Source organism: Salvia hispanica, chromosome 4, assembly GCF_029641045.1.
Source record: "Salvia hispanica isolate PSC_SH4W2 chromosome 4, Shi_PSC_v1, whole genome shotgun sequence".
NCBI lineage: Eukaryota > Viridiplantae > Streptophyta > Magnoliopsida > Lamiales > Lamiaceae > Salvia > Salvia hispanica.
In genome coordinates this window covers 11,210,732-11,225,424 of record NC_142695.1, presented here as the reverse complement: position 1 = coordinate 11,225,424, position 14,693 = coordinate 11,210,732, and the positions used below count along the sequence as shown (strand labels likewise).

Genomic DNA, 14,693 nt, shown 5'->3' with positions numbered 1-14,693 from the left:
TTAAGTTTAACCGTTGATTGATAGTAAATTTTAAATATATACTCATTGTAAATTATATCGTGCAAACTATGCAATTCTACACAATCCAATTTTTTTTTACGAAAAAGAAACAAAAAACCTCTTAACTCTTACCTCGTTAATCCTTACCTTCCCATACATTTTACATAAATGTAATTTCCATAGTATACCAATGGACTCAAATAAGAGCACTTTTGAGTTATCCAATCATAATGAACCTAGTTAAACAGATTACCAAATATCTTGCACCTACCCGTCAATTATGTGACTTAATAGCTTGAATATCTAAATGAGTGTAGAGACGATAAAATTAAATAGCAATTATTAGGGGTCTTCCCAAATGTAGATGGATCGTATTTCAATTTATCAGTTGCTGATCAGATGCAGTACATAATGCAACAAGCCCGCAACGTTGTGCGTCCATTAATACACACTATATGTTAGAACATCCACGATAGTAAACAATTTCTATTGTTTTAGTCACATTTTTTTCTGCACAGACCACAGCTTTCCCAAACTCGCGTAATACTAGTTTCTAAAAATTTTAGCAGTTAATATCTTTTACAATGTTAATTACCTATCACTTGTGAAAGTTATTGTGTTTATTATAAGTTTGAATTTGTAGTATATCATTTATAAACCCGGGTCACAAATTATGGTAGTAGTATTAGTTTATTTATTTTGGTTACAACTGAACCACTATTAGACTTAGTCGATATTCATTCAATTGGTCATTAATTACGGTATTTTAATTGGACCATTAGAAGTCCCATTTTTGAAAAAAAAGGTTCTGATACTTGATAGCTTCCACAGATGTTTATTTTTATATCTGTCGATTCTTATTTATAGATACACTTTGATAAGTGGTAAGTCACTTGAAAAAAAGAATTAACTTTAATTTAAACAATGAATATTCGATCACGCTCATTACTCCATCTACTAGATTACCTTAGAAATTTGTTATGGAGTGAAAATGGATGGGACAAGATTATTGAGTAACTGGTTTTACATATTTTATCGTAATTTCGAAATAAGTTGATTGGGTCGAAACGACATTTTAGATTTTAGTCATTTGGGAAATTAATGGTAATACAATACTTATTGTGTTAGGCATGAAATATAAATAGCGGGATTTAATAGCTACCAAAAAATATCATAGACAAACTATCAACAATTTATAACAATTGATTATCTATTTCAAAATCGCTTGCTTTAAATTCATTTGAGTTTTTATGGTTTTTTCAGTTTTGGTTATTTTTATTAGTTACAAAAGAAAAAGGAAAAGAAAAGACACGGCACATTTTTGTAATTAGTCATCTCACATTTCTAGAATTTACTTTAATCGTTTTGAGTAGAAAACTCTGCCCGGTATACTTCCTGACCAAATGAGGATTTATACACTTGGGCCTAGTAAATTGTAGTATAAAAACCATATAATTACGCCATCTTGTCTTAACCATAGTATGGTCAATGTTTCACCTAAAGTCCATTGATGATGGAAAGAGTTGTTATATTGGATTGGTTGGTCCAGCCCGATCCAAACCCACCTTGGGCCCAACCCAACCTAGGCTGAACAACAAATAAACTTCCTAAGAATTGTTCCTCTAGCTAAAACTTTGGAACCAAAAACTCAATTCACAAAAATTTGATGAAAACAAAGAATTGGAAACATTGGATAACAAAGTGTAATGAAGAGAAAACTCATTTGGTATCTTGGACCTTCTTCAAGGGGATAAGACAATTCAAATGCAACTTTCACCAAACAAATTATCTACAATGGCTACACTACACTAGCAACACAACACAATACTAGCAAACATAGTGCTACTATTTACCTAAGCAAGACATGATCACATAAGTAACCATAGAACTAAACATGACTCTTCCTCCCAAATGAGAGAAACAGAAAACACTCAAAACAAGGCTCACAAATGATACAATAGAGCATATATGAACACATTTTCTTTTATACTATGGGCATAAGCTAGAAGATGAAAAGACTCATTTTTGGGAATATTCCCACACTCTACGCATTCCACCCAGCTGGTTGATTTTTGGTAGAGTTGCCTGGCTGGACAAACTTTTCTACTTTGCCGACGCACCCGTAGTCCAATCGGGTGGTTTGAGCCCTTGACTCTGAACTGTCACCGTTGTCATCCGGTCGGGTGGCTCAAGACACACCAAGCTATTCGGTTTGGGTAGTTTCCTTAACTCTCCCGGCACAGTGTCTAGGCTCCTTCCATCATCACTTAAGAGTAATATATTTATAGATTATCCCTCTTCAATTCCAAACTATTTAAAATATTTAATTTATCTCTTCTAATTGCTCTTTTCCCCTTTTTTCATTCTCTTTGTCCATTTTTTCTCATTTTTTTCCGTTTCTCTTTTAATAAAGGGCCAAAAACAATTAAGAAAGATAAATTAAGTATTTTAATAAAGAAAAGAATAAATAGAATAAATAGAGTGAAATACTCTTCATGGGCTTGAGGTATTTTTGTCCAAAAAAATTTGAAATAGTGAAAAAGTAATTCAAACGATTTTACACGAAGGTAATGCATCTGAAAAGATATTTTCAAATGTTATGGACCAAAGTTGATACATTAACAAAGTTTGTGGACAATAAAATATGTTCCCTCTTTTATTTATAAATAAATGAAAAAGTGGATTGTATACATCCCTTATCATAATCAGCTGGAGATTATTTTCACTGTTACACACAAATGTTTACATATTGCGTGTTCGGTTTGCAAGATTGTATCTGAGATTAAATTTGTAGTGTGTTTGGTTCATGAGATTCAATGCCACAATTCAATCATAAATGGATAGTCATGGGATAATTAGTCATAGCTAACCCCCTGTAACTAAAATAATCTCACAATTCAATCCTAGATTGTATCTTGATATTATTTTATTTTGGAAACCAAACATCGCCATAGTGTATTGTATTTTAAAATTGTTTTCTTAAAAAATTACTCCTAGTACATTTGTTAAATTATAGCGAAAAATGGAAACGAGGTTGTGATAGGATGAGAATGATAGCAGAGATATTTTGAAATGGCGGAAGAGATATGCTTAGATAAAGCCTCAAATAAAATCTCTCGCAGTTTCTCCTTTTTTTTCCCTTCTTATATTCAAATATAGGAGAGGAGTATTAATTTATCTGAAAAATATCACGCAGTGTAAGCTGTGTTAGTTTCCGTGAAATGGCAACACTATCCAGCTTCAGTTTCAGCTTAATCTCTCCGAATGGAGGCATTTACAGAGATAAATTTCAGAACAATCGGACCAATTGCTTATTGTGCGGTGAGATTTTGCTGAAGAGACGACGGCGGTTGGTTGCCGGAGGGGATTTCGGGAGGTTGAATTCTGTAATTAGGTCTTGTTACAATGGTGAAGGTAATCAGAGTGATGATACTACTAGTAGTAGCAGCAACGGTGAAAGAGAAAGCAACGACAGTTCGAATTTGGCCACGATGACGCCTGCTGAGAATGAATCCGAGGATAATGCCGATGATCCACCGGCTTCTGCGTCTTCGCGGGTAAGCCAGTTCTTCAAAAATTTTGTGCTTTAATATGGTTAATGTGTTATGAAAAATAAATAATGATTAATATATACTCTACATATTATTAGAATCGTCACCAGACACCAGTGGTAATAGCTAAGAGAGATTGAAATTAGTAACTTATTGCTGCTTGCTAAATTTCAATACAATTCGAGGTAATATAGATTTATTTACAAAGAAAGCTTCTGGTTTAGCACGCTTATGAAGATTGAGTTCGAGTTGAGTCTCATTCATACTACTTCACTTGGCTCGGGAGAGATATTTATCTCTATTGCAACTTATCAAATATGGGAACTGCACTAGTTTTCATGACTTACATACAGACTTCATGAACAAGTACAGCTCTGCGAAGCATGTGAAAATTACTCCACTGAACTGCAAAGAACTTTAAAGTTGCGAACACACGTTATAATTAAATGGTTGTGGTGCAAAAATATCCGTTTGCCTTGTGAAATTTGTAATTGCGCCCTGACGGCTGAGGGTGCTGCATATAATTTAGAAGCACAGGCTAAACGTCGTATAATTTCCAAACAAGAACTTGTAGCTAACTTTGTCAACAATTTGAGTCGTGATCAACCAAAGCTTCTATCAACTCAACTTGTAATTTTCTCAGGAACCATCATTTACACCTGCCTACAGTAATTTCCAAGTAGACTCTTTTAAATTGATGGAATTGCTCGGCCCAGAAAAAGTTGACCCTTCTGATGTAAAAGTTATCAAGGACAAGCTTTTCGGTTATTCAACATTTTGGGTAACTGGAGAAGAGCCTTTTGGTGATTTCGGAGAAGGCATTCTTTTTCTTGGAAATCTTCGGGGAAAGAGAGAAGATGTTTTCGCAAAACTTCAGACTCAGCTGAAAGAGATAATGGGAGACAAATACAACCTGTTCATGGTGGAGGAGCCTAATTCTGAAGAGGAAGACCCTCGCGGTGGCCCCCGTGTCAGTTTTGGCATGCTGCGCAAAGAAGTTTCAGAGCCAGGTCAAACAACACTTTGGCAATATGTGATAGCTTTTCTATTGTTTCTTTTTACTATTGGTTCCTCGGTGGAGCTTGGAATTGCATCTCAGGTATGTTTATCTATATGGGAATATTTGTTAATTTATGGCTTATGTGAATATTCATATCATAATGACTAATATATGAACTCTGTCTGCGTCAATCTTCGTAATTAGTTCTGGTTTTCACAATGAAGGTAAGCAGACTTCCTCCAGATATAGTGAAATACTTCACAGATCCCGATGCTGTTGAACCACCAGATATGCAGCAGCTGGTTCCATTTGTGGAGTCTGCTTTGCCTCTGGCCTATGGCGTATTGGGGGTTCAGATATTTCATGTAAGTATTACTTTTTCTCCCTCCATGACTATTGAAGTCATTTGTTGTCCTTTTCTTAATTTCTACATGGAATTATTCCCTGCAGGAAGTGGGACATTTTTTTGCTGCTTTTCCGCGAAACGTGAAATTGAGTATTCCATATTTTATTCCAAACATTACCCTTGGTAGTTTTGGTGCGATCACTCAGGTAAGCATGTAGCCACAGAGAGGATCTTCTGGACATAACTGTTCATGTACACAAACTACTTATTTACATTTTAGTCCATCTGTTATTGATTTAACTTTTCTGTTATAATCTGTTTCTCTGTTTGATATATTGCTGCTTTGCGCATCAAATGTCTTTTTATTTTGTATCCTCATCTGATAATTTTATTGGACTTTGGTGCTTTTACTGGTGAACATACTACTTTGATATTCAGAAGGAAGGAGATACCATGACATAGTCATGTAATAACAGGATGTTAAAGTTCATAATTATTGTCAAAATTCTTAATACGATGAAACATGAGTTAGAGTCTATACTGTACTTGAGAAATTATGACTACTTTAATATGACATGCAATACGGAGTACATTGTCCAGAATCAGAGTCAATTTTACTTTGAAACTGTCTTCAGTTATTTCTTCTGAGATCTATCAAAACATGAAGCTATCAATCTGATCTCATTATACACTTGAAATGGAAGTATGATAAAGCTGTTTTCAAGTACCATTAGTATGTTAATAACCTTTCCAGCATTCTCAACATGTTCCAGTTTTACTCATTTTTATGACGAGCTGACATCTAGCTGCATTTGCCTCTGTGAGATCTGGCAACATTTTTCTTATCATGCCTTCTTTCTTTTGTGCCGTCTAGATTATTGTGGATTGCAGGGCTTATGTGGTGGTCTTTTCTGCAGTTCAAGTCTATTCTTCCTGATCGGAAAGCAAAAGTAGATATTTCCTTGACGGGACCATTTGCAGGAGCTGCTCTGTCTTTTTCAATGTTTGCTGTTGGGCTGCTGCTTTCATCGAACCCATCTGAGGCGGGAGATATGATTCAGGTTCCAAGCATGCTCTTCCAGGGCTCTTTGCTACTTGGGCTTATTAGCAGAGCTGTTCTAGGTTATACGTAAGTTTTTTTTCACAACTTTGTCCACTATATAGTTCTAGTAAAACTATAGTGCTGGCATTATGAGATAGTACGAGATCTTAGCATGCAATGATTTGTATTCCTTCACAATTAGAAGATATATTCAATCTTATTTTTGTTTATTTTACTTTATTGTATCTCTGTGAGTGTTGCTTTCTAAAACCTTCATCCAGCATGTGTTATTTTCTGTCACCTTGGCTATCAGTTGAATTTTTGTAGTTTCAGCCCCAAGATAAATAGTGACATTTCTCATTTACATCAACAGGACTATGCATGCAGCAACAGTTTCAATTCATCCTCTGGTGATTGCTGGATGGTAATTAGTTTTACGTAGTCCTATGTTATGTTTTGAAGAGCGTGCTTAACAATCAACTCTGTGTTTGTAGGTGTGGGTTGACAACATCAGCCTTTAACTTGCTACCTGTTGGATGTCTTGATGGGGGAAGAGCCATGCAGGTTTAGCAGTTTTCTTATTACGTTAGTTTTGTCAGTTGAGGTGCAGAATGGAGATAATGACCATTACACACAAGAATAAGTCTAGAACATTGCCTCATTTTGATTAATACTATGATGACTACAGATGTCATACACAGCTTGCTCCACATTAAGGCTTCAAATGACTGTATATAATCTACCTAACTTTTTCAATGAACAATCTTCACATATGCCTATTCTTTCAAATCTCATGAAGGAGTGGTTTCTGAATGGAGGTAGGAGTGCTCCAATCTTTTCATTATTGATGAAAAGCTCCATGGTAGAATGACATGACTCGTAAGACATCCAGGAACACACTAACTTATTTCTCAGATGGTTTCCTGATCCTAAACTTGGGTCTTAAATCCGTTATCCACCCGCTGCATGTGATAATAACTGTACACATATTTTTATGTTTATAGGAGGTTGAAGTTTGTGGTTTGGAACCTTCACATCCTTATTGCTGCTGTACATCTTGATATTTTTGTCAGGGCGCTTTTGGGAAAAATGCACTGATTGCTTCTGGTTTGGCTACATACAGTCTGCTGGGTCTGGGAGTGGTATGCCTCAACTTTTCCTTCTCAATATTAAGCCAAGTTCATGATCTGGATCTTCTCTTTGCAAAAGATAATTCTATTTTCTGAATTTATGATTTCCTGTCTGATCTGCAAAGCCCATACCCCCACCTAAAAATAGATTGTCATTCTGTTGGTCGGTGATTTTACCTATTACTCAGTATCTCCAACTGATATTTCATTTTCCTGTCAGCTGGGGGGTCCGTTATCGCTTCCATGGGGATTATACGTGCTGATATGTCAGGTATGCCGAAGCATAATGAACACTTAGAGAATAAAATATGTTTTTGGATGATAAACATTTATGAAATGAAGTGGTGATGTTGGGGCAACTAAGGGTGGTAATGAATGATGCAGAGGAACCCAGAAAAGCCATGCTTGAACGATGTATCAGAGGTTGGGACTTGGCGAAAGGCGGTGTTTGCTGCTGCAATTTTTCTAGTGGTGATGACGCTTCTTCCGGTGTGGGATGAGCTTGCAGAAGAGTTAGGTATAGGGCTTGTAACGTCGTTGTAGCTCCTTCCCGCTTGGACTTAGAATGCCATTTTTTGGTGGGATACACAGCTACTTTTCTTCCTCATATTGAACATGGTATGGTTGATATTTACATTTACCATTACAAAATAAATGAATCTAAAATCGATGATAGTACTAGTCTTTATTCTAAAAGTCTTCTTTTTTTTGTGTGCGTTTCGCATTTTGATACTAAAATTTTCTGCTTAGTGATGGGATAAATTATTATGGGTACTTTATTTTATATTTATTGACTTACGTGTAGGTACTTATTTCTTGTTTCTGGGCCTAACTATTTGATCGCTTCTGAATAAAACATCTCATTAAAAATACCAAAGTATTTGATTTGTTTTAAATTAAGGACGTTTGAGTAAAAGACTAATATGAATATTGAAATTCAAATAAAGGAGGTGACCATACAAATCCAAAGCCTACCTAAACGGGTATTGGTCAATTAATTAGTGGTCAGAAAAGGGCAAAAACATGCGTTTTTAACTAAATAGAAAATTCCTACTAATAAATACTCCCATGTTTTAAAACCCAACCTTATCTTCTGAATCTGAAATTTTCATTTACTATTAAAAATATGTAAATGGGTCCCCTTATTGGTGTAAATAAAATAAACTGGAGTATTCTGATTCGGCCATTTCATGTAAATAAAAAACCTACCGACTTGCAGAAATCAGAACAGATATGGGCGGCGATCACCGTTTTTGATTTAGCTATGATTGGTGGGCTACGCCGCAACAAATGATTAATGGTTGTAAACTTAAAACTAAAAAGAAAACGAAAAATAGAAAAGGATTTTATACTAATTAATTTTTACTTGTGGGATGAGAAGTACTCTCTCCGTCCCATAAAAGTTGAGTCGTATTTCTTTTTAGTCCATCCCAACAAAGTTGAGTCAGTTCATTTTTTAACAAAAGGCAAAACATCTAGTCACTCTTACTTTATTCCATCATTTACTTTACTCTCTCTTATCTCTCCTACTTTTTTCATCTCTCCTATTTATTTAATACTCCTTCCGTCCCAAGATAAGTGACTTGTATTCCTTTTTAGGGTGTTCCACTATAAGTGACCTATTTCCATTTTTAGCAAAAAGTCATCTCTCTTACTTTATTCTCCACCTACTTTATTCTCTCTTATCTCCTCTACTTTTCCCTCTCTCATACTTTACTCTCTCGACTTTAACTTATTTAAATATCATTCCTTAAATTCCGTGCCCAAAAAAAGTAGGTCATTTATATTGGGACGGAGGGAATATAAATTCTTAATCTCCGTGCCTAAAAGTTTTGTATCAACTTTTATGGGACGAAGGGAGTAATATACTCACATTGGGGCCACTTGGACAGGATGATGTGATATTGATTTCTCATATTTCACGTGATTGGGGCCACTTGAAGTTATCATAGAATCTTCTACAATATTAAATTTTGAAATTTTCATTAAGAAATTTTTTTAGTTTGACTGTATTACTACACCTGGCTGCTAATTTGATTACCACCGTATTTAACAGCTAATAGTACATTTATTATATATTAGTACTAAAATATCAATTGACTGTTTTGACGTGAGACAGGGAAATGAATAGTACTATAACTCAGGGAAATGGCTAACGCCTATCAATATTTTGTTTTGGTTAGATGTCAAGTGTCAACCAATATTGATATGTGTATAATAAGATGATGACCATTACTAGTATCAAGATACTATTAATATTAGGAATCTACACAAGTTCGAATTCACAAAGTTAAAGAAGAACGTGAATACATGTTGTATTGAAATAGTTTTGAACTAAATGTTAGAAATAAAGGGATAAATTTCTCAAGTCGTTATAGGCGGTACTCTAACTATTGCAATTGACTGAAAATAATAACAATAAACCGAACCGAAATAATAAAATAAACTTAACTATAAGTCGAGTCGAGGGAATCCCTCTTTCCGCAAGACAAATTACGCCCCGGCTAGTGCTCACGGAATGGCGTATTGCCCCCAAAGATAAAACGACTTCCTCCTAGCGTGTAGAAGCACCTCAAACCCGCTAGGCACCGGCGAACTTGATGAAGTTTCGAGAATCGAGCCATGTAATGCTACTATGATGTAGAGAACTAGAGAGAAGAGAGAATGCTTTTTGTTGGTGTGTTTCTCATCTCTCATACCCACCTATTTATAGGATAGAAGAGACCACTTCAAAAGTCTTGGCATTAAGGGTCACCATAAACCAATTGGAGGTTACATAACATGAAAAGCCAAAAGACTTGAAGGTGAAAAGCTTGAAGCATTTTCAAATATTACACGTTTTCAACACTAAAGAGCATCTCCACCGGCGGACGTCCCGTGGAACGTCCGCCGTTGTGAAGGAAAAGGTCGGACACGGACGTCCCGTGAGGACGTCGGATATCCTCGGATATCCGCGCGACGTCCGACCGGACGTCCGCCATTGTGGCGTCAGTCGGACGTCAAGGTCGGACGTCCGAGTTAGAATTCAAATTTTAAAAAAAAAAAACTCTATAAATACGGCTCGTTGAACTTCATTTCATTCACACCACTTGTGTTGACAAGTTTCTCTCTCTAAACTCTATTTTCAAGTATATCTAGAATGACTAGTAGTCGTACGGGTAGTAGTGGCGGGGGCGCTAGTGATAGTGATAGTGAGAATGAATTGGATGTTGCTGTGGAAGGGGCGATTGATCGATTGCTACGGCAGAGGCAGCAGCGGCGGCAACAGGCGGCGGTACCTTGACCGATCCATCAGTGACATCATGTACCCCGGGACCACATTGCTGCACGTATTCGGTTGTATCAGGACTACTTCGCTCTGCAGTCGCGTTTTGGGGATGCCTTATTCCGGCGACATTTTAGGATGCATCGTCCGCTGTTTATGCATATCGTGGGTGCTTTAGAGAGAAGATACGAGTATTTCAGGATCAGGGAGGATGCGGCTGGCAAACCCGAACACACACCCTTAAAGAAGTGCACTGCCGCAATCAGGCAGCTGGCGTACGGAGGCCCGGCCGACATGTTCGACGAGTACCTCCACATTGGCAAGTCGTCAGCCGTCGAGTGTCTGCAGAATTTTTGCGCGGGCGTTAGAGCGATATTCGGGGATCACTATCTTCGGAGTCCGAGCCACGAAGACTGACAGCAGCTGATAAATATGCACGGGTCGGTGCACGGGTTCCCTGAGATGTTGGGCAGCATAGATTGTATGCATTGGGAGTGGAAGAACTGCCCCGCCGCCTGGAAGGGGATGCACACTTCCGGCTTCAAAGCCAAGCATCCTACGATGATCCTTGAAGCTGTAGCTGACTACCGGCTGTGGATATGACATGCTTATTTTGGATTCGCCGAGTCGAACAACGACATCAACGTCCTCCAGTCGTCGCCCATGTTCAACGATCAGTGCAATGGCGTTGGTACCGCCATCAGTTTCGTCGCCAACGGCAACCAACACAATATGAGATACTATTTGGTGGATGGTATATACCCAAACTGGCTCGTCTTTGTGAAGACGATCAAGCATCCGATCGGACAAAAGAAGTCCTACTTTGCGAGCCGTCAGAAGGCAGCGTGCAAGGATGTTGAGCGGGCATTTGGTGTGCTCCAGAGTCGATGGGCTATGGTGAAGGGTCCTTCACGGATGTGGTATATTCCCAACATCGGCGACATCATGTACGCATATATCATTTTGCACAACATGATTGTCGAAAGTGAAGGTGACGAACTGACTCAGTGGACCAACAAAGATGATACGGGTGCTGGTCCAAGCCACGGCGTGGCCAGCGCGAATGTGAACATGGGGGTACCTCATGGAGAGATTGAGCGGTTGCGCGCATTTGCCGACATGCGGCAAAGAGATGCCCATATTCGACTTCAGGAGGATATCATCGAAGAGGTTTGGATGCGGAGGGATGGACGTTGATGTGGTTAATTTTTTTTTATCGACTATGTAATTTTTTTTCCCGAATAATGTATGTTTTTTTAATGAATATTCGCATTTCCCCGTTCGTATTCGTGTCGAAATTTTAATTCCGTAAATTGAATAATTGTGAATTTAATTTTATTGCGGGAAGTCCTAGCACAGGGAAAGTCCTAGTTATGTGGCAGTGGGATTGAAGTCCTAGTGATGACGTGGCATGAAGTTTTTGTGGAAAGTCCTAGTGGGAAGTCCGCCACCGGAGATGCTCTAATTTTTTGGCCCTTTAATTCGTGGCCTCAATGTTGGTGCAAGACTTATCTCAGCTACTAAATATAAGGACAAATTATATTTTAAAAAGTGAACTTTTATTTTGTCCTTTAATTATTGATTGTTATTAAATTAAGCGTTTCATTTATTCAATAATAAATGTTACTTATTACTCCCTCCGTCCGCGATTAGGAGTCCCGGTCACTTTTGCACACCTATTTTATAAAAATGATAAAAAATAGTTAACGTGGAGAAATGGTAAAGTAAGAGAGAGAAATAGTCTTGTCAACATTATTCTCTCTCTTACTTTACCATTTCTCCACTTTAACTATTTTTTATAATTTTTATAAAACGGGTGCGCAAAATTGACTGAGACTCCTAACGTGGACGGATGGAGTACTTTGGTAATGACACAAAATTTTAGCAGATGGTGGTTTATGTACTAAGTGGTGGGAGAATTATATTTTTATATACTGATTTGAGAGAAACTTTTTTTTAAAAATAAAATGTGATATCAGGATAAATTAAAAAGTAAAATGTGACTGTGTGACATCTATTATGAGACATAGAGTATTCAAACTTCAAAAATAAAATCAGAGGTCCTTCAATTTTTATTTAACACCGTTTGAAGTACTTTTTCACTTTTTGAAAGGAAGTTCATGTGTATTATGTTGAGCTAACAAAGACTAGGGCTATAGAGAGGGCTAAGCAAGATCAAGACAATTATATTGGATGAGTTCTACAAATTGAAGTCGAAAGGAGTTGTTCTTGAATAAATTGAGGAGCCAGATGTCCCTCGGTCAAAACCAAAACCTAGAAACAAGGTGAAATGGAATACAAGTCAACTGTTACTCAGGTGGTGTAACTTTATCCTCTTGTACTTTATTATTAATAATTTAATTAACTATCTAAAATATTGTGCCAAAATATAAACGTCTCATTTAGACAGTAATGGAGAGAGTACAAATCTTGTTGTATATATGTGACAGTAGTACTAGTTAGCATTTAAGATATTCCATCCGTTCATGAATAGGAGGTCCGGTTTGACTTGCCATGATTTTTAAGAAATGTAATGAAAAATTAGTGAGAAAATGATATGGAAGGGGGTCTTATTACTATATTGATTTTATAATAAATTGTAAATAAGATAAAGTTAGTGGAATTATGATTTCTATTACTAAAATTGGTAAAAAAAATTAAATATGACATAAAAAAAAACTTTTGTATAATTATAAAAGAAGAATTAAGCAGTTTATAAAAGTGGATGTGGTCCAAGCATGTTCGGTAATCACCAGTTCAGTGACGTGACGCTTATAATGCATTGGACACTTTGTGGCAAGTTGCATATATTTTATAATTCTGTCATATTTCAATGTATGGTAGTAAATTATTTTCATGAGAACCAATTACATAGTTACAGTAACATAAAATTATTATAATTGTACATGATTTTTATAATAAAAATCTCGATTAAGTAATGAGCACCACTACCCGATTCGGCAAGACTTTTTGAATTAATTAAATAATTTACTATTTCTAAAATTATCAATAAATATTCGGTTTCAATATATATCGGAACCGGTCTTCATTTAACTTTCTAGGTGTCTCCACAATCTCGTCCCGCCCAATATAATTATCTCCATTGCAGATTAAAATATACATTGTCCACAAATAGAACTCAAATCTATAAAATAGAACATTAAAAATGAAATATTAAATTTGTTGACTAATCCTTATGGAATCTTATTTATCTCTATGTACACGACAACAAAGAGCACCGCGTCACCCTATCCATGCATTTATACTCTTTAATTTTACGGCTAAACAACAATGGAGTATATTAATTCACTATTACCTATTCAAAATATGCTTCAAAATAAGCAATAAATTATTTTCCATTCTGTTTTAAAATTTTAAAGTTTATATTATTCCATCGATTTCATGAGAGTATGCAGTTCTTTTATTTTTAGTTCATCTTATAAGATTATGTATTTTTTAATTTTGAATTTTTTTTTCTGTGTAATAAAGCCACATTCATTTTCCACTAGTAATACTAAATACCTTTTCATTCTATAAAAAAAAATTGGTCTGTAAAACCATGAACTTGCCTAAAATTTGGTATTTCCCATGAACTTTGAAATTGGTTTATAATATCACGAACTTTGCATTTTATTTGATATTTTCCACAGCATGTACTATATTTGACTAACTTACGAAGCTTTTTTTTTTAATCATACATGACACAATTAAATCAACTTGACCTTTTATCCTACATGTTATGAACTTAAAAGGTGGTTTAAAATATTATAAAACATATCACGGTTGCCTACGTTAAATAAAATTTTGATGAAAATGTCTTATTTGAGTGAGTTTGGGAAATACTAAACAAAATGCAAAGTTCGTGATATTATATACCAATTTCAAAGTTCATGGGAAATATCAAATTTTAGGCAAAGTTCATGGTTTTAGAGACCAATTTTCCTTCTATATATTTCTTACCTTGCTAATTATACATTAAAATACACGTTCAATTAAAAGTGCATACTCTCTTAAAAATGATTATTTTTTTCCTTTTTAGATTGTTTCATTAAAATAAAATATTTCTTAAAATCTAAATAATATCATCTAACTTTTTTTTTTCTTTTACACTTATTACCTCCTTGTTACTGACTCATAAAATAAAGTATTATATAAAATCTAAAAAAACAAAATATTTTATTTTTAATAGAATGGGTGGATTACTAGAAATCGGTAAATGAATTATGGCCGCAGGGCGGCAAAATTGCAAGAATTGATAAATGAATTATATTTAATGGAACATATACTTTAGATTTTAATATTAACAGTATAATAATGATATGTGGAGTAGAAGTATTGTTTATACGTTGGGATTTGGGA

The 14,693-nt window shown here is 35.7% G+C and overlaps 1 protein-coding gene across 1 annotated transcript; it reads left to right on the top strand.

Annotated features, from left to right (window-relative positions):
• The first annotated feature begins 3,031 nt into the window (after positions 1-3,031).
• EGY1 (Peptidase M50 family protein) lies at positions 3,032-7,750 on the top strand. The gene is made up of 10 exons (XM_048094605.2): positions 3,032-3,557; positions 4,195-4,650; positions 4,776-4,916; positions 5,002-5,103; positions 5,815-6,026; positions 6,313-6,363; positions 6,434-6,503; positions 7,013-7,081; positions 7,290-7,340; positions 7,454-7,750. The coding sequence occupies exons 1-10, from the start codon at positions 3,222-3,224 to the stop codon at positions 7,610-7,612; spliced, it is 1,647 nt and encodes a 548-aa protein (XP_047950562.1). The 5' UTR covers positions 3,032-3,221; the 3' UTR covers positions 7,613-7,750.
• Positions 7,751-14,693: the final 6,943 nt, after the last annotated feature.